This window comes from Ornithodoros turicata, chromosome 3, assembly GCF_037126465.1.
Source record: "Ornithodoros turicata isolate Travis chromosome 3, ASM3712646v1, whole genome shotgun sequence".
Lineage (NCBI taxonomy): Eukaryota > Metazoa > Arthropoda > Arachnida > Ixodida > Argasidae > Ornithodoros > Ornithodoros turicata.
The window spans coordinates 30,578,653-30,600,888 of NC_088203.1; the positions used below are offsets into that span (position 1 = coordinate 30,578,653).

The 22,236-nt window shown below is 43.1% G+C and overlaps 2 protein-coding genes across 8 annotated transcripts in view; one reads left to right on the forward strand and one right to left on the reverse strand.

Annotated features, from left to right (window-relative positions):
• Window positions 1-5,398, reverse strand: part of LOC135388372 (uncharacterized) — a 123,166-nt gene extending 117,768 nt beyond the window's left edge. For 2 of the 3 annotated variants that reach the window (XR_010421339.1, XM_064617899.1), the window contains exon 1: window positions 5,187-5,398. Coding sequence is in view for 1 of the 3 variants with exons in the window: in XM_064617899.1 (XP_064473969.1) it covers window positions 5,187-5,291 (105 nt within the window). In the remaining 2 variants the exon portion in view is untranslated. The remainder of the gene's footprint in view (window positions 1-5,186) is intronic. The other variant, XR_010421338.1, reaches the window with a different exon arrangement.
• LOC135388367 (FERM domain-containing protein 4B-like) overlaps window positions 1-22,236 on the forward strand; it is a 78,649-nt gene that overhangs the window by 19,902 nt on the left and 36,511 nt on the right. For 4 of the 5 annotated variants that reach the window (XM_064617890.1, XM_064617891.1, XM_064617887.1 and 1 more), the window contains exons 2-10: window positions 10,860-10,925; window positions 13,368-13,462; window positions 14,694-14,792; window positions 14,856-14,940; window positions 15,060-15,139; window positions 19,235-19,318; window positions 20,086-20,151; window positions 21,962-22,019; window positions 22,093-22,179. In XM_064617890.1, coding sequence (XP_064473960.1) covers window positions 10,860-10,925; window positions 13,368-13,462; window positions 14,694-14,792; window positions 14,856-14,940; window positions 15,060-15,139; window positions 19,235-19,318; window positions 20,086-20,151; window positions 21,962-22,019; window positions 22,093-22,179 — 720 coding nt within the window. Of the gene's footprint in view, window positions 1-5,385; window positions 5,591-10,859; window positions 10,926-13,367; window positions 13,463-14,693; window positions 14,793-14,855; window positions 14,941-15,059; window positions 15,140-19,234; window positions 19,319-20,085; window positions 20,152-21,961; window positions 22,020-22,092; window positions 22,180-22,236 lie in introns of those variants that run through there. The other variant, XM_064617888.1, reaches the window with a different exon arrangement.

A 22,236-nucleotide genomic window follows, 5' to 3' on the forward strand; every position in this document is an offset into this window, starting at 1 on the left:
GTGAAGCAAGATCGCACAGAAACCATTGTATAAATAACTGTGACATTGTTATACTTCTGATTCAAATCCTGTTACAACAATTACCTTAGCTCTCGGTATATTTTGTTTGACACACGGAACCACAGTGACAAATATGACAAAGGCAGAGTGGAATCCGCATACTGGAACATGCGCACGTTCTGTAGTTTTCTTCCTTGCGAAGCACGCTTGTGCAGGGAACTAGAGAAGTTGAAAAAGTTCTCCACGAACTCCTTTTCACTCATTTTGAAGCGGTTTGAAAATTTTGAAATGTCCAGCGCTATAGAACCGGCTCAAGCAGCGCATCCCCACAAAGGGAAGTTCACGGAGCACCGTGGTGACTCTGTTCGATCTCGAGGCGAGTAGGCGGAAGGCGTTGAACGGACTCGTGAAACTAAAGGACATTGATAAGGCACATACCGTCCGCCACCTATTGCACTCGACTTTCAGTACATGGTGCTGCTGAGGTTCGTTTTGATCCTGGCAATCTTATCTGTTAACAGTTATTTGGCGTAGACTTCCGCGTGATTCACTGCAGTCCAGTTACAAAAATATTTATCTTTTCTTCGTCGGCATTCTTACGTCCTTCTTTTCAGAGCACTCTGACAGAACATTGTTTTAGCCCGCCGTCTTCCTTTTATGCCAAGGCGTTCTCCAGGAGATCTGTTATCGTTGTGCCAGCCAAATGTGAAGTCAAGAATGTGTGTCAAATGTGAAGTTAAATCAAATTACAAATCTCCTGGAAATGATAGAGGAATGTTGGACTACTCAAACAACATGCCTTTTACCTACTGCACGTGCGAAGTCAAGGAGTAAAATGCATGAAACGGTTCATTTAGCCCCGCTTTGCCCCATGTTGAGCATGTGGGGCTTCCAGCTGTAGGAAAGGAAACCGTGAAAGATTCGAGGTTCCTAAGATTCGTGGGTTCGCACGATCTTTCCTGGATTCGGAAAATTCCCGATTCGTCCCATCTCTAATAAAAAAGCAATGAACCAGTCATTGGGAAATGGCGTTTCGTGCTAATCTCTTCGGTTACTGAAAACACCAAAAGCGGACTTTTTGGGATAAATCCGAGAACCTGGAACTCCATACTCATGTGCCCAAGGCCCCTCAGCACACGGATATATTAATGCGTGGAATTACGATCACGAAACCCACACCTTGTTAGGGATGCAGAGTCATGTCCTCTTAGTGAGTGAGCTTCTGTCGCAGTAATGGTGTCGTAAAGTACGGATGTTAGGAGGTTCCGTGGAGACTGCTAGCGTTACGTCGTTAGGGGTGATTGATGCCGTCTGCCTAGTGGCGGTTGTGGTACGATGCTTTTGTGTCTCACGGCATGTACTTTGAATGTCGCGTCGAAAGACCTAGGACGACTGCGTTAAGAAATTACAACGACCGAGAGAGAGGCGAGTGTGGCAACTGTGGACAACTATGGAAAAAAAAGTGTCCTTTCTGTGCAGGAACTCAATGTCTCGTCGTATGCCGGTGGTATTTCGTGCGCTCCTTGTCCTTAGATAAGTCTTTCTTTTGTCCTCATTCTCGTGCTGCGAATCAGGAATGGAAATAATTAAAATCGATAAAACCCTCAGTGCGGGGCAAACACAAGGGCGTACACAAAAACGACGACGATACAGCACTGAACTGCCAACCAAAGAATTTCATTCCGTGCAAACGGGGTTCTTGTTCGGTGAAATTTTCCTCTCCCATGAAAAGTTCCCGTATACGAAATGATATTTACTGGCTACGCTGCTGTGCTAAGTCTGCACGTTTCAAAAGCTATATAACGGACCAAGATGCCGTATAGCCTCTGCAGTCACATATCACAAATTAGTATCCTAAAAAAAAAGCATTTTTAACCCCAAAATCTAGCGCCATAGCGAACGCGCTAGTTACGCAAGGAAAACCGGTGTGTCTGTGATCTAGTGACAAAGTTTTCTCTCGTGGTGTAGTACGCTGGAGTTACATGCAGATTTTCTGGAAATATTGAACGCCTTAGAAAAATAACTTCGTTTTATTTATTTTTTGTTGAAAATTTTAAAGAAAAAAAATCGAAATTTTCACTCTACCACTTGGATTGGTCAGGAAACATTGAAGAACAAATATGAAATATGACAGCACGAGTGAGACGCATTAGAGGTATTACTTTTATGGGAGACAGGGAACGAACTGTCCTCTAATGTGCTTGTCCCGAAGATGTTCAGGATCGTGATCGTATTGGTTTAGCACACAGGTACAAAATATAACATGTTGAGGTCAAGCTAGTGATGGGAAGTACATTTCTCAGTACTTGTACTTTACTTAAAGTACATTTCAGTTTGAGTACTTTGTACTGTAGTTCGGTACTTTCAAGTACTCAAGTACCAGTTCGCAATAGGCCTGTTGCGCTGGAGCGCTGGAGTTTTTCGCAGAGCCAGCTTGCGACAGACGAGCAAACTAGTCCCCATAGTTCAGCGGCCTCCCATATGTACATTTCTGCGTAATTTTTCTGCGAATGGGAAGAAGTGCACGAGAGCGAAAACATCGCAGTATTAAAATTTAGTTATTCTTGTTAGGTTGTAGCCACAGGTACAGAAATAAACATGTCTCTATACAGCCTTACAAACAAATCATGCGAAAGGTGTCGCAGCCACCGTTGGATTAGTGCTGTTCGCCGTGCTATATCAATGTTTACAAGATTCTCAATGGAATGACTCCAGCTACCTTTATCTGATGTTATTGCGCCAAAAAAACATCAAACCAGCTACCTTTATCTAGGACTCAGACAAGACGTTTCACATGTCATTTGGCACACAGCAGGTGTGATTAAGTTCGGCACCAAATATGCGAAAGAACGTGATTCTTTGGAAGAACAGACGACCGAAACGAGTTTTCACGTTTTACAATAACACATACGTTATGAATCTTTGAACAGACAAAAAGCACAGCAGCTTACTAAGAAGATTTCACCAAGGGACCTCGTACTGATTGATAAAGGACTTTCTGGAATTCAAGGCCGTAGTAAGAACAAAGATCCAATTCTGCTGATGCCTCCAATTTCATGTCTAGTGCGCAGTTTTGAGAGTAGCAGATGCAAGATATTGACTGCATTGCTCAAGTTCGCAACCATGTCGAACGTGCCATTCAGTGCGTAAAAGTTCACGTTCTCCTGAACGGAAAAATACCTGTAACTTTAATCTCACGTGTGAATAGGACACATAATTGCTGTCGTGTTCCAGCTAACTAATACTCCGCATCATTAAACACATGTCTGTTGACTAACATATGATTTAGTTTGCACAGTACTGCACATCAGTAAAAATGGCAGAAAGGTCCTACACGGAGAAATCACATCAGTCCCAGCACGACCGAGAACTAGAAAGTTATTCGTGTCTGGGCGCGTGTGTCGTGAAATCGCAGCGCCGCCTGGTTAGTGCAACAGGCCTATACAAACGCAGAGCTTGGTCACAACATATTTTTGCGGTTCATATTAATGAATGAGTCAGCTGTAAACCATTCATGTTTTCTAGCTCACATTTGGCAAAAATGCCAGCTAAAAGCTTTCTAAAGATAACAATGGAGACATAATTACCTCACGTTTTATCAGTACCAAACGAAATGTTCAGCGTTACTATCCAAATTTGCAACGTACTTGATGACTACTTCGAAGTACTTTGCAAATGACTTTGTACTTTAAGTACTTTGCTACTATGCTAGGTATAATTGGTACTTCACTTCAAGTACAATGTTGAGGTACTTTGCCCATCACTGAGGTGAACGCGAACTAGCAAGCGCACAAGGCTATGTGGAGTCATATGACTTACTCAAATGAAACAGGAAAACGACGCAAAGACGAGAGACAAAGTAGAGGTTTGTGTTCTTCTACTACTTCTACTTTGTCTGTCGTCACTGCTCAGATTTTCTTTTGAGGAGGAACTAAAAAAAAAAAAAAAATGTCGAGATTTACTTTTCATTGTTCGATGACTAAGATTCGTAAGAGTCTGATCGTTTCCCGTATAAACGAAAAAAAGAAAAACCAAAAAAGAAAGGCAAATCTTTTGTTTTTTGTTTGTCTTCTTGTTTTGTTTAGTCCAATTCAAAAATGCAAAATACAAATACCACGGACCAACTCCTGTTAAAGGGACAAGTGAAATAGTTACCAGCCAGATAAAGGATAGAGTGCAGGCAACCAGGTAATGTTCCGTGACAGAAAACCGGGAGGCACGTGCACAAAAAGGACAGACGCGCAGATCCGTGCTTCCCGATTTTTTTTTTGTTTGTTATGGCAAGTGAAAGATTCCATGCCATTACGTCCAACGTGCCGTTATATTAGATGTAATGGCTCGTTGGATGTGGTGGCTCGTTACCCAAGTGATTCAGTTGACTAGAATGACTGAGCAGGTGATTATCTCAGAGGGTTAAAAAATCGGGCAGTTCGGTGATTCAGCTTCGAAATCTCTAAAATACCCCACATGACGGGGAGCTATCAAACACTACACTACGCTAAGTCTTTGTTAGCTCCTCGGCACTGGGGGTGTTTTAAGGCAATTATGTCTTCATTTATGCATTATATTTTGCCAAAACGTTTTTTTTTTTTCGGGATTGGGAACTTTGCACACCAACAATTTTATTTTAATGATTACGGGGTTTCATCGAGAGGGGCTACTTTACCCCATTGCTGTGGGTGACAGGGGATAATTTTTCTGACGCAGAAAAAAAAAAAGATTTCGACTTTATTTTTGATTTCTCGATTTCGATTTATTTTTGATGGCTCTTGTCTCTACGCTGGAGCCTTACGTACCAAACCGCATAGAATGACGACCAGGATATGGACCCCGGGTTTTGATATTGGACCAATTATTTCCACTTTACGGTGTTGTCGTAGATTTCGAAAATAGGTGGGAGCCTCTGAACCTCATAGTTTTTGTCTTCTTTTCTACCTGGCATCTGATTATTATCACTTTAAAACTGCCGTGCGATTTCAGTCCGAGAATTTCGTGTGGAAAGGCTTCGCTCGGAAGCTCGTCGTAAGACGTGGTTATTTTTGCGAGCAACTTCACTTTGCTCATATACGGTATATCCCTTATGCCGTCTGGCGACAAAAGACCGCGAATTATCCTTATCGCTAAATCATACGAACCATAAAATAGTGAATTGTCAGACGCCCCCGCGAAGAGACGAATGGACCCACCTGGATTGAAGCGAAATCCACGCAACAGCTGCGGGCTCTCTTCCACTGTCTCCTTTTCTGAGCACACGCCCAGGCAAGGCAGTTGTCACGCGCACGCGCGCTCATGTGGCGTTTACCATCTTCATTATTTCACCCCTTCCGTGTCTTCATTTCTTTTTTCTTCTTTTTGCTTTCGAGAGCGTGCGCGCGTCAAAAGTGCCGCGCGAGTTCGGAAGCGGACGCCTTCCCTTCCGCCGGATGTCGGAGCCGCGCACCGCACTTCTTGGCCGCCTGCGCAAAAGTTCTCCGCACCCTGTTTTTCCCCGAGTGTGTCGTGGTTGAAGATAGAAGCTTAATTTTGCGGTGAAACTGCGATGCGCAAATGGCAGTCTATCGGTTCGCGGCTCAGCCTCTTCGAACCTCAGGTGAAATTTATCAATTTCATGTATTGCTTCCTAAAGCTGAGGCCATCAGGCTGAATTTAAAATTATCTATATATGATGTTTCTGCAATGTATTTGTGATAATGCGTTGATAGCATTGTTCTGCACCCTAGTCTGCACTTGAAAGAGTTCCCAGGAATCTTCTGGAGTTTAAACGGGGTTGAGACACTTTGATATGCATGTGGTGCAGTACATGTACAACGGGGGGTTGGTCCCCATTGCAGGTCACTAAGCAGTATAAATGTAAACTAATCTAAATAAACTGAAACAAACAAAACAAACATCATGCACGCACTGTACGACATATTGATTGGATGGAGGACTTCTTCTACATGTCGTAGTTGGCGATACATAAACCCTTGAACCATACATACGAGAGCAGAGGTCATTCCCATTGGTAGTTGTAAGCACGTGATTTCTCCCGTGCTGCCTCGCTGGTGGAGTCGCCAGCGGTGATGTCGGAGCTGGATCAGTTTCAGTATTCGTGGAGCCGATTTTCTGTGTGTCTATTACCCACATTGCTGTAAAATTCGAAAAACATGTTCGCATCGATGCAAGCATTCGGATTTATCCTATATAACTTGGGACAGAGTTGTTTTTCTTTCCTCTTTTTGTGTGTGTGTGTGTTGCGTAATTTCGGGTATTGAATCATGGTGTCTTCAAACCCGGAAAACCGCAAATTGTCAGGGAATTTTGATGCGACTGGAAAAGTCAGGCGAATGATGGGGAGTTTGCCAAAAAGCAGCTGAAGTGAGGGGAAATCGCAGGCAAGTGCAGTTACGATGCACAGCAAATCCTGAATGCAGATCAGTGGTTGAGCGGCCACGCAGCAGGAACGCTGCCGCTCAGAGGCTGAAAAGTAGGGTGGCCTCAGTACTTCTCAATAGTAAATGATCCGTTTTTAGGCGATTTCAGATATTGCCCTTGTGCTCCGCACGGGGGCCCTCCGTCGCTCAAGTCACGCCCATCGCGCAATGCGTCGTGGGAAATAGTTTACATTCGTGCTCGTCTGCCTGTTGCTCGAAGGTGCGGGAGGTGAAGGAGAGAGAAAACTGAAACCGGTTGCGCTCTTCTTCTCTCTGACTCATGAAAACTAAATCCCAAGGTGCAGCGGGGCTTTCGCAACACGGCGCTCTCTGGTGGGCCATCCATGCAATTTCTGAAATCGTCAAGTTCCCTTTTGTTTTGGTCAGGGAATTTGCTCCAAACAGTCGGTGAAAACCTGGAAATGTAAATTTTAAGGCAATTGGGTGGACACCATGTCAGTATAAACGGGGAATAAGTAATCAGTTGTCGCTTTTGTTCTTGTAACAATGTAACTTATACAGGGTGTCCCAGAAAACTTGTCACCGAATTATTATAAAAAACTACACCCCCTAGAATCATGCGGTCGACGGCATTTGTTTTTACTAGGTTTTTGCCACCTCCTGATGTGAATGTCGTGTAACGTGATTTTAACTCAAATATGGAAATTTTTGCGAACTGAAATCGGAAACTTGCCAAGTAAAAGTCACTTTTTTGCCCCACAAATGGTGTCCAATTTACTCAAATTAATGATAATTGACAGGGATATTCAGGAGCTGCTATCCATCGGAAAAAGTAGCAGGAAGGAGTTGCCTCAGGACAGAAGCCGCCGATATTTCGAACAGAGACTGTTCTTCTTCTGGTAGCCGAACTAGTAGTAGTAGCCGTAGTAGAACTAGTAGCCGAACTTCATGCTCTACGGACCTCCCAGAGGATAGCGCGCGATGAATTTTTTCAGCGCAATCGTTGTCAGCCCGAGGAAAGGAGGTTGGAAACCCAGCCCACACCGGCATCGCAGAAAGAGATAACACAGGCACGGCTTATCGCGTCCGGCTTTCGCTGGGATCATGCTACCCCTCTCCCAATTTCAGGAACTTTAACTTTATCTACTATCCCTTCATTTTTAATCACTAATTTGAGTAAATTAAACATATTTGTAGGGCAAGAAAGTGACATTTACTTGGCAAATTTCAAAGTTCATTTCGGAAACATTGACATAATTAAACTTATGTTACATGATAGACATCGGGAGGTGGCAAAAACCTAGCAAGAACAAATGCCGTCGACCGCATGATTCTAGGCGGTGTAGTTTTTTTTTCCTTTTATTATTATTATAATTCAGTGACACGAATTTCTTCGACACCCTGTATATTAAAGTTGCGGCTTCTACGTTAATAATTCCCGTAAAGTTTGTTACCCTCGCGACGAAGATTCCTCTTTTCACTGAGCAAAGCCGGAAATGTTCCTGTCTCAAACAAGCTCTCATGAGTAGACCCTTGATAACGTGGCTGGCTTCCGAAGTACCATACTGCACAAAGTCCGCGGATAAGATTCTGAGTCATGAACGCCGCCATTGGTTCCGGTGTTTACGATGACCTCGCGGCGACGTTATCAACTGTCAGGAAACACCCTCTATTAACTGTGTGTTAGTGATGCAAAGCTATCAACACATCGATACTGTCGATAGTTTTTCCAAACTATCCATAGTACGTGTCGAAAAACTATCGATAGCGCTGTTCTTTTTTTCTTTACTATCCATACCTAGATGGTTCTCACTATCGATGCTTTCGTTCCTATCTTCATATTCGCACGGGCACGGTGAAAACGAAAATAGGATGACATGCGACACAAGTTCTTTGCGTTTAGCTGCAGTGTATAAATGATGCACTGCAAGCAGCGAAAGATGCTCATCATAAAGTCGTACGCGCTCGTGAGACCGTAATGCCAGTCAGTTCAGTCCAGGTATCACATGAGCTTTCGGTTGATTTGAGCAGCATGAGAAGCTCATCTGAGTTGTATTGTAAAATTTGTACGAGTGAGGCATTTTCTTTTTCTATTTTTATCTGCTCCTCGATAGTTTTCAGATAGCCAACTATCGATAGTAAGAATCGATAGTTCGGTTCTCAACTTCTCATACGACTATCGGCAGTATTGATAGTTTTGCATAGCTACTGCGTGTGCAGTACCGCACCGTCCAACCTTCGGTCACGAATCACTTCAGATTGAGATCCAAATACGGCGGTTCTCAGGTGCTCCATAGTCATCCACCAATCAATTGTAGCTTGATGCAACATATACGACTGAATGATCGCTGTTGAAGAAAAGGCGCCTGCAATGGATTTCGCACCCAACACCCTCTGGTTGCAATCAACTTCAACTGCCATCACTCAGTTGACGTACAGTATGCAAATGGGTGTTGTGAGAGGCTTGTTGTTTGTCCTTCTATATGTTTCTCATCAACTACAACATTACAAAACAACGTACGCTCTCACTGCAGAAGTGTTGCGTCTCTGGGATTTTCCGTTCCTTCTCTCGGCATTAGAGTTCAAGGAAGGTGCACTTCCTGTATTGCTCAAGACTTTGCAAAAGTACACTCTTATTGGCTTGGAAGCATGGAATACTCGAGGTACTCCATGCGTTTTAATATTTTATTATTGGTGTGTTCTTAATATATAATGACATAGCAGTGCTGTTTCTCTCTGAGTTGAATAGCTTTTGTCTTATATCCTACCGCTTAGTTTTGGCTGCTCACCACTAGTTGGGCAAATAGCATAAAAATGGTGATTGAAGTATCGAGCAGAAACAGTACAGGATTATCGGAGATAAAGTACAGGACAAAACTTTTGTCAACAATGTTATGAGATGTCTGAAAATAATGTTAAGAATTTTCGGCTTCCAATTTGTTTCAGTAAAAAAACGATATTTTCTACATTGTGAAGTGTGAGACCGAAGCACATGTCACGCTTCGAGATTGTTGCAGCAGGGTGAATACCGTAACAAAGTTTTTGCTGCTACGAAACTGCGTAAACGTACATGCACTCGAGGTTTAGCAGACTGTATAGGTCACTGGAAAGGTTGGGAGGGTCAGCACTTTTTTTCTCGTGATTTTGTCTACAAAGAACCTTTGCGTCGTCTTGGAGCTGAAGCCGAATCTTTGTCTGAATCCGAACGTAAGGCGATCTGATAAAACAAATAGTTTAGCGCTGATTGAAACTCTGTGCTCGAGGCACAAATATTGGAGGGACTTCCATCTAGTGAGGTCGACAGCAACCACAGCTTCTGCGTGGTGTTGCGACTGCTACGATCAAATAAAAGCATCTCTCTGTTCTTGTGCCCTCAGAAATACGAGTAACCTCTGCTTCTCATGTATCGCCCCTGGCGATGAAGCCACCATCCAATCATCACCAGTAGTTGTTGTTGGTCTTCTGCTGCACCTGTTTCATAACAGGGTTTCTGCTGATGAATCCCTACATTATTACTTGTCCGAATGAACTTTTTTTTCATAATGTTTTGAACGCGCATTAAAGTCATCATAGAAGAAGTCTCGTTCTCCAACCGCATGACCATTTTAGAGCTATAGCGATCACGGATGGTATATGACTGTATAGCTGTCAATAACCAGGGGACATTTGCGACTGCAGATATCCTGTTCCCGTCGGTCTCTGCTGTGCATATGTGGCCAGTAAAGTTTCTTCCGTTGTTGCTGGAAGGTGGTCCGTTGATGTGCTCACAGATCGAAGATATTCCCAAGAGACGTCCGACAGGCGGTATTCTCGAACAATAACTGGGCTTTATTTACATAGTTATTTACATAACTATATACAAGACAGTACTGTAACGACTGAAGTCACGGGGCTTTCGCCTCGTCTTCATCAAGTCGTTGCGGCTTCCACACACGGATTTTCGTGTGTGCTCCGCTTAGAAGGGTGACATTTGAGACACAACCCCCCGCCGGCAGACACCAATCCCAGAAGCTCGGTTCAAACGTCTCCAACTCATGGTTGGCCAGTTTGAATTTAGACCGAACCAGGCACCTCGTAATTGTCCGCCCACTACTCGGTATTTATGGGTAACGGACCAAGCTGTCAACCCGTGCACCATGCAACTTTGGACAGCGCATCTTCCTTGACTCACTCTACTGATTTATTGCCAGCGAGCATCTGGTCGCGAAGACCCCCGAGGCGTCAAGTGTCCCCTTGTCCAACGTGCCTTCCCCGAGTCTCTGTCAGGTGGCTATTGCACTGAGTTGGAAATGCACAATATTCGAGAGGTTTCTGAAAAGTACAACTCTTACATGGCCTTTGTTGCTTGTGTTGATGCTTTGCTTTGAAACCAATTCTATATCGTGTAGCAGACGCACCTGCTGAAGCTGGCTATTTGGTGTTGACGCGCCAGTGCAGTGCTTTTGAACCAGCTCATTTAGCTCTTTACTTCTCTTTAATTATCAGATGAACGAGGGGAGGAGGAGTCAAGTAGTGCTCCTGGATGAACGCCGACTCGACATACTAATTCAGGTGAGCCCTTGTATTTTGCTTCCTTCATTCACTATTTGCATGTCTCAGTCGATGACGAAAAAGCAAGTCTGATAAAAAAAACATAAATGATATAAGTATAGGACCGAGGCGTGTGTGTCTGCTGCCGACTGTATTGAAAAGGTCATGGATGGCAAGGCATGTAGTGTAGACGTAATATGACCTATTCGGGGTCTGTTCTCCATCATCTGAAAATTGAAACCGATGATACTTTATTGTGGAGGTCCATTAGCCCAAATACTATATCTCCTTCGTTTCCAGTGTCACTGCCCCTGTGTAATGGGTTATTTACCCATGTTTTGTGGTTGCATTATCGAATCTTAATGTTGCCCTGCGTCGCCGTTAGAAGTTGCTGTTCGTGTACTTGTAGGAAATTACTTATAAAACTATGTGTGAAGAAATGCACTTACTCCCAAACGTGACCCACGTCCAATGTGATGTGGCCAATCAAAAGAGACTCGGGAAATGCGAGGAGACAAGTAATTGGTGTTGCATTTTACTTTCCCGGACTTTTGCATTCTCATTTCCGCAAATACATCTCCTGATAAAGTCGCTTGTGCGGATACCGGACCACTTGTTTGAGAATTCGACCGTAAGGGTAACATGGATGCACGACAATTCAAGCTAATACCTCGGTGCCACAACTAACATCATAATGAAATCTGGTCATACTTCCATGGTAACACGTTCCGTTGCCCTGTTTTGTCGTAGAGACTTGTTGTTGTTTGTGCGGTGCAATCCCATTAATTCGAACTCGTAGGGGACCTAGGATTTGTTCGAATAAAGCGGAGTTCTAACTAAAGGGAACTGCTCCCTAGGCCTTGCCGCACCGCTTCGCACGCGGTCACGCGATGCCGGAAATCAGATCAGATCATTTAATCAGACGCCGGAAATATGAGGCTAATTCGAAAATATGTATGCACAGGTAAACATCAACATCTCAGGGTTGGTTGGTTGGTGGTTGGTAAAATAACAAGGGGAGGTTGAATTCGCGCAAGCGAATTCTGCTACCCCCCCCCCCCCCCCAAAAAAAAAGGAAACTGTACGATTGCACCACAGAAGGTGCGAGCGCACCGCAAAAGTTCAGGGTAGAAAATCTATTACTCGCAGTTGCATTCGTTTCTTCAGCCGCGACTCAATGGACATCGTTAACGATGTTGAGCCCAACCCAATCGCGAGCTCCGCGAACGCGAGCCTTTTTGTTGACTGCGTAGCCAACAGGAAAGGTCAGACGGCTAAGTTCGTTCACTAGAGAGTTCGTTCGTGTAGAGATAACCTGGTGCGTCGAGATGACTAATCGGAACGTGCCTATTCGACAAGGTTGAGCACGGTGCTTCCCGCTGTTCAGTAGACGCGTTCCGATTATTTTTCTCGACGCATCAAGTTATTTCTGCACTGAACGAACTTAGCTTACCAGGAAACGTCTTGATCCTCTAAAAGCAGCTAGGATTACTTGGTTTGCCGACTACGAAAAAGCGGCATGGCGCGGCTCTGACACGCCAGCCTGACGCGCCACCCTGCCCGCGGTCGGGCGCTTCCGCGCAAGCGCGTTGTCGAAAGTCGGGCGCGTCCGGACAATCTCGTTCGAATAAGCCGTTGCGTACATTAAAGGGGCACTAAAATGCAAAACAACCTGCTCTCAAATGAAAGTCCGTGCTTGAATTGGTATAGTTCAAACAAAATTAGTTCACACAATGCTTCCATTTAGAAGAAAAACGCAATGAAAACAGAGCCGTCTTCGGCGGCAACGAATGGGATCCCCAGGAGGCAAAGATTGGCGGCATCCAATGAGACAACAGGAGAAGCGTGCGCATGCCTATTGTGGGTGTGTAGATGTAGAACGGGTCCGATCGTAGGGTTCCATAATGAGCGGCATGACGCGCACTGCTGCATTTTCCAATACCAATTCACTGAATTGTAGCCAACAACAGTTCTCACGCATGTTCCACTGTCAACATTTATCTTCACGTCCTTCGGACAGCGACGCCAGCCCGCTTCCCAATGTGCACCATGTTTTTCATCGGGACTGCTGCATAGCGTGGCACGTGCAGCATGGACTAAAAACACAGATGCACGAACTGAAACGGCGTTCTCTGCTTAGGTCGAAGCAAGAAAGAGTCCAGTATAATTTTGATTGTAGCTTCGTAACGGAATCAAAGTTATGAATTATAATAACAAGTACGAAATTAACATAGCGTGTAACGTAATTTGAAGTGAACTTGGTTTTGCATTTTAGTGCCCCTTTAATGTGTTCGAATTACGGGGCACTTTTTCCTGTAGAAATACACGTGGCCTTGACGGGATGCGAGCACCAGTTCGAATTGTCCGGAAATTCGAATTAACGGGATTGCACTGTAATCATAATTAGCATTTGCATTTACTGACAAATTGTGCAAATCTTGACATGGACTTTGTCTCTTTCAGCCAAAGTTGTATGCCTGTGACCTGCTGGACATTGTTGCATCTCATTTTTGCCTCAGGGAGAAAGAGTATTTTGGGTTGGCCTACTTAGATGAAACGTAAGCATTGCATTGCTTGAAGCAATAATTACTAGTGGTATTTCCAGTTTATTTGTAAACAACAGAAGTGGATCAACAGTTACACTTACAGCACTTTTCTAATGATAGCCTATTGTGAGGTGTGTCCTCCAGTCATTCTGAAGGAACAGATTCATAGGCAAGTGTCTCATCACAGTATGGTGCTGTCACGTAATTTCGACCGGGAAACAGACTTTGGGCATTCTATGTACAAAATGGCACACATCTAAGCCTTTGACCTTATGTCATTAGCAGATCATTTCAATCTGCTTTCCTTTTCTGTGGTGCAAAAAGCTGTCATGTTTGTGAGGGAAAAATTTGAAAAAAAAAAAGCATGCAGTTGAATTGAGTAGGTAGGAGTCCCACATTGCAGGTACCACCACAGGTTAATGTACTGTCTCATTGATTGCCATATTCTCATCTCATTTATGAAATATGAAACGTGCACTTTAAAGTGGAATGTGTATCATATGCATCATAGAGCCACATGTCTGAAGCTTGTACACATTAAAAACTCCACTTTACTAGACTTTAAAATAGAAAGCATACAGCAGTGCTTGCCCTTCTTCTGTCTTTGAGGAGGACAATAAATCTTGTTGAAAATGACTGTGGTAACCTTACTTCCAGTGTGGCATGTAAAAGGCAGTGGGGCAAAAATATTGCAGCATTACTGTAGTGCGTTTTATGGCATTTGGTATGATGGCAGGATAGCTGGTAGACAGATGATGCTTGCAGTTGGCATACACACTATTTCAAATATACAGGGCCTTACAGATTAAGATTAAATCTGGTAATACACGTTTTTACCTCCTGATTTGCATCACTTTGACCTTCAGGTAAAACCAAGTCCCAGAAAAATTCAAGCACCAAATTCACTTGCGCACAAACTTGACCACTTATACAGGCACAAATAAACATTAAATACTTCACACTATGCGCTGCTTCTTGCTATATCATATCTTTTCACTTTTTTTCTTTCCCACCACACACAAAGGTGTGCTCTTTCGCATGACACATGCCATCAGATTTTGTTGTGTTTTACAGCTTCTAGTGTAAGGCTGAATTTGTTTTACCCAATTTCAAAAAGAAATAAACACTTGAGTAAAAAAACTTGAGGGGCTACATATATATTTTACAGCTTTTCTTGCGTCTTGGGTTGCTTGTGCCATTTACGATTGATCCTTGGAGAAATTGACTTATTTTTGTGTCGCAGGGGCCACTATCATTGGTTACAGTTGGACAAAAGAGTCCTGGAACATGATCTCCCCAGGAAGACCACTCAGGGTTTGCTGGTCCTTCATTTCCTCGTCAAGTGAGTTAGGCGAAAAAGAGCTCAACAGGGTTACGATGCTAACGTCTCCCCGCCCCGTTTCAGGTACTACGTCGAGAGCATATCACTATTGAAAGACAGTGCAACTGTTGAAGCATTTTATCTACAGTGCAAGTCTCTTGTTGGCAAAGTGAGTGCACCTCAGAAGGCATTTAGCAACATGTTTCATTGTCGCATTGAAGGTTGTTTTATGTATTTATTAAAGGGGTATTAATTAATTAGATGTTTCTACGCGTTGATATTTTTCAGGGCACCATCGAAGCAGACTCAAGTACTGTGTTTCATCTTGCCGCTCTAGTCCTCCAAGCAACATATGGAAACTATGAAGAGTATGCATTATGAAGTCTATTATTAAGTCTTATTAGTTCCTTATTAGTCCAGTTAGTCTTATTAGCATCTTAGTTGTCTAAGTCTTAGTAGTGTCTTAGTTCTGTTTGTCTTATTAATGTTTTATTATTAGTCTTAGTGTCTTATTAGTATTAGTGTCTTATTAGTATTATTAGTATTTGTAACGGGACCAAGGGAGAGCAAAATTAGAAAACTATGACATTAGGTCGGGTAGCTGTACAAGAGGTTGTGCATGTTGAAAAACTGAAGCCTGTAGCACAGCTATGTCTATTGTTTTAATTGTCATACATCTCTTTAGTACATGTACAATGTTGTAAATACGTTCAGTTTGAAATCAGATCAGTTTACAAATTTGTCAAGGAAATTCACGTCGAACTCATGCAGTGATCTCCAAGTGCAAGAGTGGTGTGGGCTTCAGTGATCTCACACATGATGTTTGACACATAACAAATTGTCTTGATGATCTGTGTTTCGTAATGGCAGTTGTTTTGTCAAACGTGGGCGCACAAGAAGGACCGTCCTTGCAGTGGACAGCTAAATGTCTTGAAGCATTATGTCTATTGCAAGTCTGGAGCATCCCATACAGGTCCGAATTGCCTATCGGGGACTGCACCTTTCAAAGAAGTCTATGAAAGATATCCTGGATGTTCTTGTCAAACACTTCAGGTGGATCTGGTCAACATGTCGGTTGAGCAGCAAAGGGACACATTTTGCAAACAAATCATAGACATTCTGGAGATGAGATCTGGAATGAAGAAGCAGTACAAGCGAATAAGGAACCGTTTTGTCATCTTTGAAGGAGTGTTGCGCATGAGAGAATACAACCTTATGCACAGATGTTTCCTTCCGTACTTGCCCCGAGACAACCACACCTCAAGTTATTTGATGAGTATAACTCGGGGAAATTCAGTTGACACATGGGTATCCGGAGAACCTTTGGAAGAATATCCGAGAGGTACTAATGGCCAAATAGTATACGTATTATCATATCAAGTGCTACTTCGAGGGATGTGACCTGTGCCAGTGAATGAAGACTGCGAGAGCTCCTTATGGTTTATTGCAACAGGTCAAAGTCAATACTGCATTTCACACAGGAGAACACAATATAATCGGTCCTTCCTGTCTTCATGGAGGTACACGTAAGTTATCGTAGCCATCGACTACCTCACAAAATGTGTTGAGGCAAAGCCAGTAAGCAACATTGCAGCCTCTACAGTACAGTCCACCACTAAGTCCAGCCTCGTCCTTAACATGGGTATCCTTCGTCCATCATGACAGACCATGGCACACAGATGATGGCAAAGTCAACTGAAAGATATCTGGAGCATCGGGGCATCTGCCATTCAGCAACTACAATGTATAACCCTGCAGTGAATGTACTGGTTGAAAGAGCCAATAAAACCATCAAGCAGATCATCCGACTGCTAACAGCTGCTGGAGAGAAATGGCTGGATGTTCTCTTACGTTGTCGTTTGCTACAACACTGGATATCGAGACACAACGCGGTACTCTTCCTTCTACCTGGTGTATGGGCAAGATGCCGTTCTACCTCTCGATGTGGTGTACAGCCAAAAACAGCTGACTAAACTCAATCATACATCGGACTTCGCTGCACGGGTTTGGGAATATCTTTTAAAAGTGTGTGCTCTCTCAGGCAATCACATCAAACTGGCACAAGGGAACCAGAAGCTCCTCTTTGACAAGCATCGGATTGATGTGTCACCTTTGCTTCTGAAGACATCATCAGTTGGCGAAATGGCGCATTATGATGCATGATGATGCGCCAGGAATCCAAATCATCATCATCAGTTGGCGTAAAGAGGAGTGTCTACGAAGGTTCACACCGGAAACCTGAGGCCTCTGCGTCTAGACTCGTTTCTTGAGAAGTGTCAGTCAATCCTCCTTTTATGAACTGTTAACGTTTCTAGAAAAATTTGCGGTTAACAAGTCTGAAGAGGTTAATAAATTGAGGTTTTGAATGAGAGTGCTCAGGCAGTGGAAAACATGTTGTGCCATAGCATTACGTTTGTTTGAAAAATACTTTGCAGTAGTGCTCTCCTGTGGCAGTGCTTCTCAGGAGAGACATTTGTAATATAATGCTTGGCTTGTTCCTGTCCTCGAACTACTGTATTACTCTCTCTCTCTCTCTCTCTCTCTGCGTTCATTTCAAAGCTCAGCTCTAATGTAATGACTGCTTGTCCGTTCGTGCCCCAGGAAGATGGATCATACGTCATGGTGAATAAGTCAATGACCTTTCTTATTGGGGGTGCAAGATGTCTATGCTGGGTGACCGTTGTCGATCCGGCACTGTTCATAAGTCAAGGTGAAAAAGTGTGTGGGGTCCCTGAAAGATGCATTCACTATCCAGGAATAAAGCACTCATAAAACAAGGGGGGAAACAATGGGAGGTGTCTCGTCCCAGGGGCACTGTTCACGTGGTGAGGGAATTCTTAAATCGAGGGTTGACTGTAAATGGCTATGAATTTAAGCAAATGCAGGGCACTTCTGCAAAGGTAAAGTAAATTGCAGTGGCAAAACGAGCAATGAAAGACGCAGAGAAAGCGCTTTAGTTGCTAGCCTTTTTTTAAGCCAAGCTGTTAACCTGCCCCAAAAAATGAATTATGCAAAGGTATTCGTTCGACCAATGCGGAAATATATTGCAGAATTCGATTTTAAAATCCGACCACCATATATATGCATATCAGTGGCAATGCCTGCAACTTACCATTCTGATTGGTTGGATGTCACTATGGTACAGCTCACTGATTGGTTTAAAGAAATGTGGTTTGCTACACAGGGAGAACTGGGAGATAAGTCAAAAAGAAATAAAGATCAAAAAGAAAAAAACAAAGTGTTTGGAGTGTGGTCACGCTTATACCTGTAATAACATCTCAGGTGTTTGTCCTTCTCTTCATGTGCTTCACCCTACAGAGTGAGTTGAGCATGAATGTGGGCATCGATGTTCAGGTGCATTTTTTCTGCAAGAATTACGTACAGAGAAAATTTTTGGCATAGTTGTTAAATCCTTTCAAGTGAGATTAAGTAGTACCTTTCCATAATATGTCGGAAACAGAAAAGCTTTGAGATAGCTTTCTGAGCTCCTTTAAGACAACATGACACTTCAGCCTTACCAACGTCCAAGGAATGATCTGGAAGACTGCAGTTGAAAAAAAAAAGTCCCCAAAGTGCTGGTGAGCAGGACTCAAAACCGCTAGTATTACACTGTGCCGACATCGTCCTCTCGTCAGTGTACCAAATCCTTATTCGTGAAGGCACTGCGTGCATTAAGTAGGTGGCCCAGAGTGAGAGTGTTTCATACTCCTCTTGCTTAACACGACACATGCACCTCCTGTGTACTCCAGAGTGTCCGTTTTTCGTGCTCCCCTCTCAAATGCATGCACTGAAGCAGACGACAGGCACTTCGGGCTTGGAATCTTTGGCATGATGTATTTTGTATACCTGTTTATAGCCCTTTAAGTGGCCGCTCCCGGTGTCTCGCACTGCCCGTTTGGGTGCGCCAAAAGCGGGACACCTACTTAACACACCCATTGATGCACATTCACTGTGGCCCATTCTCTCATACATGTTCTTCTCTGCATAATAAGAAAAGCATTTGGCGGCACCATTTTATCTTTCGTTTTGGTCCGGGTCAGTGCTTTAAGTAGGGCAGTGTAACACTGCTAATGTTCAGAAGCTGTTACGGCTGCCTGTTGCTTGTTGAATAAATACCCAGCTCATGTCCTCAGCTGTTCATGTCCCCAGGCAACTTGAGGCTTGTGTTGTGTTTGTTGCTTTGTATGTTCTAGCCTCAGGGCAATTACTTTCTGTCATGCCGTATTGATTTCCATATTGTTCTTTGGCGAAAAGATAGGACACTTAATACAGCAGAAATGCACTTCTAACTGTGTGTGCATTGTAGAACAACGATTTTCTTTGACTTTACTTACCTCTTCTTGCCTCTTATACTTGTGTCTAATCCTGACATTTGTTCTGTTTGCGTAGCTTATATCTGATGTTGCCTACATCACTCAGGGTGTTTGTGCTAGAATAATTACCAGTTACTTCCTTCATTTTAGTGACCAAACTACAAAGAATCATCTAAAAAAACTCCCGGTGTTGCCTACAAGTGTGCTCAAAGAACATCCTTCTATAGCCTACTGGTAAGGAATTCTATGGCATTTTAATCTTCGAACTTGCTGCTCACCGAGCGAGATTAGAGCATGCAGAGATGCTCATAAAGGTCTACTGATGCGTAGAAGTGCAATTATTACTGGTCAGGAATGTTTTGAAGTTTGGATTGAAATTCCACTTGTGCCAGTCCAAACCATTTCATACCTATTTTATTTTCTGTTTAATTGAGGATCATGCGTAACATTTCCCCCAGATGGCATTGTCGCAGCTGTTATATGTCCTGTCGACATAAAAACATGGATGCCTATTTCTTTCTGCTTTTTAAAATTGTATTTATGTGGTGTGCTGAATGCATGTTCGTTCATTTAGATTTGTATCGTCGTGTTTTTAACTCGGGGGTTCAATCAGGGTTTAACCTGTTCTCACCCCCCTCAATCGATTTGTACCATCGTCGGTTACGATAAAACCCGAAAAACCTCAAAAGCTAAGTGGCCACAGTGCAAATTCCGCCACGAATGCAGGCACTGGAGGTCGCTAAGCTCTAGGCATTCACCAAAGCTGCTTGGCTTATCATGTTCATATGAAATCTGTGAAGTGCTCTCTTTTTTTTTTTTTTACCAGATTTTACCCTGAAGTAAAACCTGATTTTTAGACCCCAATTTTCAAAAAACCGACAACCTGGAAACATCAGGTCGATTTATATTCTAGGCACTTAGTGTGTATGTTACGCTTTTATAACATTAATAATGTATTTGAAATGTCTGATGATGCTTTAATTGATGCTGTTGTATTTCAGCGAAAATAAAGTCATAGAAAAGTACAAGGAAGTGGCTGGAAACTCTCGAGGGTCAGCCATTGTTTCGTAAGTTGACCAAATTTTTTGACCCTTGCGTGTTAATGACATGAAAATCGACAGTAAGACTTGACATATCGAAACGCATGCTGGAATTACAAGCTTGATTTCACAGTGCATTGCGACGAAATGTGCGCTAGAGAACACAGGACGAGCTGATACTATGAACTGAGTTTTAACACAAACAGGTACAAAGTGGGTCAAAGACTCGGGGGGGGGGGGGGGGGGGGAGGAAGGATCATTGCTATGAAGACTGAGAGGAACCCAGGAATGTCAGCTCTCCTTTTGAAAGAGCGACGGAGATGCGGCAGACGCAAGCAGTGCCTTTCTCACAGATACGGAAAGTCTCCATTTTCTCTCATTCACGCTGAGCTCTGTGATGTGCAACATTGGAGATGTCCGCAAACTTCGCATCACATCCGCAATCTGTTGCACTGCACTGTCCAAACCAACTAACTCAACTTTCTATGCAAACCATGAAGAAGACCGAGAGACACGGACACAGAAGACGACACACGTAGGTTCTCAGTTCAGAACTGAGAACCTACGTGTGTCGTCTTCTGTGTCCGTGTCTCTCAGTCTTCTTCATGGATCTATACCAGCTAGCCTGCACCCTTTCCCTTGTTTCTTTCTATGCAAAGTTTATCTTCAGAGCTGGTTGTACTGTTGGGGATACAGATACTAGCTAAAATCACCTGTCAGTACTTTGCCATCCCATCTTACCTCTGTTGCACTTGAAAGTGTTGTGCTAACATTCTATTTGAAGGTGGACCATATGCTGCACTTGTTTAATACTTGAAAGAAATAGTCTTGGAAGACTTGGATATTTGAGATGAGATAAACCACGGAATGCTGATTTTAGATAACCGTGTCCCCTACAGTACATGTCACTAGCAAGCATTTGAATTGCTTTACAAACCAGGCATGTGCGATGTTGCTTTTATCGAGTATGTTACGGGTAATGTTGGACTTATCACAAAGTAAGCCGACTAAACCATGAATTTTAGCATCTGAAATTTGGAGTGCCCTACGCAAATGTCAGCATCACCCATTGGTGGTACCCCAAAGGAGCATTTACCGTCTTCCCTTTTTTCTGGTACCTGCACACCGCTTGCTCTCCATTTGTATGAGACATTCGCATAGCCATTGGCTGCAGATGTGGGATTGGAAATGGTGTATATATATACCTATATAGGGCCCTGTGTTTTAGGCCAAAACCTGTTTTTGCCCCCTGATTGGCATCCTCGTTAATTAGGGTAAAACCAGAAAAACCCTGAAAACTGGACTTGCCGAAGATCTAATTAGGCCACACATAGAACACTTTCCGCTCAGCACAGTCGCTGGGCATCTTGTGTTCACACGAACTAGAGATCTGTGCTTTCTTTTTTTTCACCCGAAATCTTGCTTTTTCATCTAATGTGGCCCGATTTCACCCGTTGTATAGGATAAATCCTGATTTTTACCATTTTGAAAAAATCTAAAGCCTGAAAACACAGGGTCCTAAGTATATATGTGTAGTAGTAGTATTGTCAACAGTGCATTGTAATTTCTCGTGGTAACTTGTAAAGTATGTTATTGTTTTTGTGCATGGGTTGGATTGCAATGTTGCAAAAACCCAATTTGATTTATTGGACACAAATCATGAACATATCCAGAGTTATGCAGTTTTTTACATCCTGGTGAATTAATTGTTGCAAAATATATTTGCATACTTGTCTATCATTTGTTAGATGGCATTCAACCTGGAGCACTTGCATCAAACACAGTCGAAACTCTATTGACAAATTATTCTAATGTATGTTAAACTATTTCTTGGCAGATACATGAACATTGTCGAAACTCTACCAACATACGGCATTCATTTTTATGAAGTAAAGGTAATTGAACATTACTTTTCTCATTGCATATGTCATTTCATTGGACCTGCGTGTGATGTGCGTTTCCTTACAGGACAAAGGCGGAATTCCTTGGTGGATTGGTCTAAGCTACAAAGGAATAAGCCAGTATGATTATAATGACCGGAAAGTGCCAAGGAAGGTACGTCATTTCTATGGTGATGCGTGCAGAAAGTGAGGAAAGATGCAATTAGTGCGC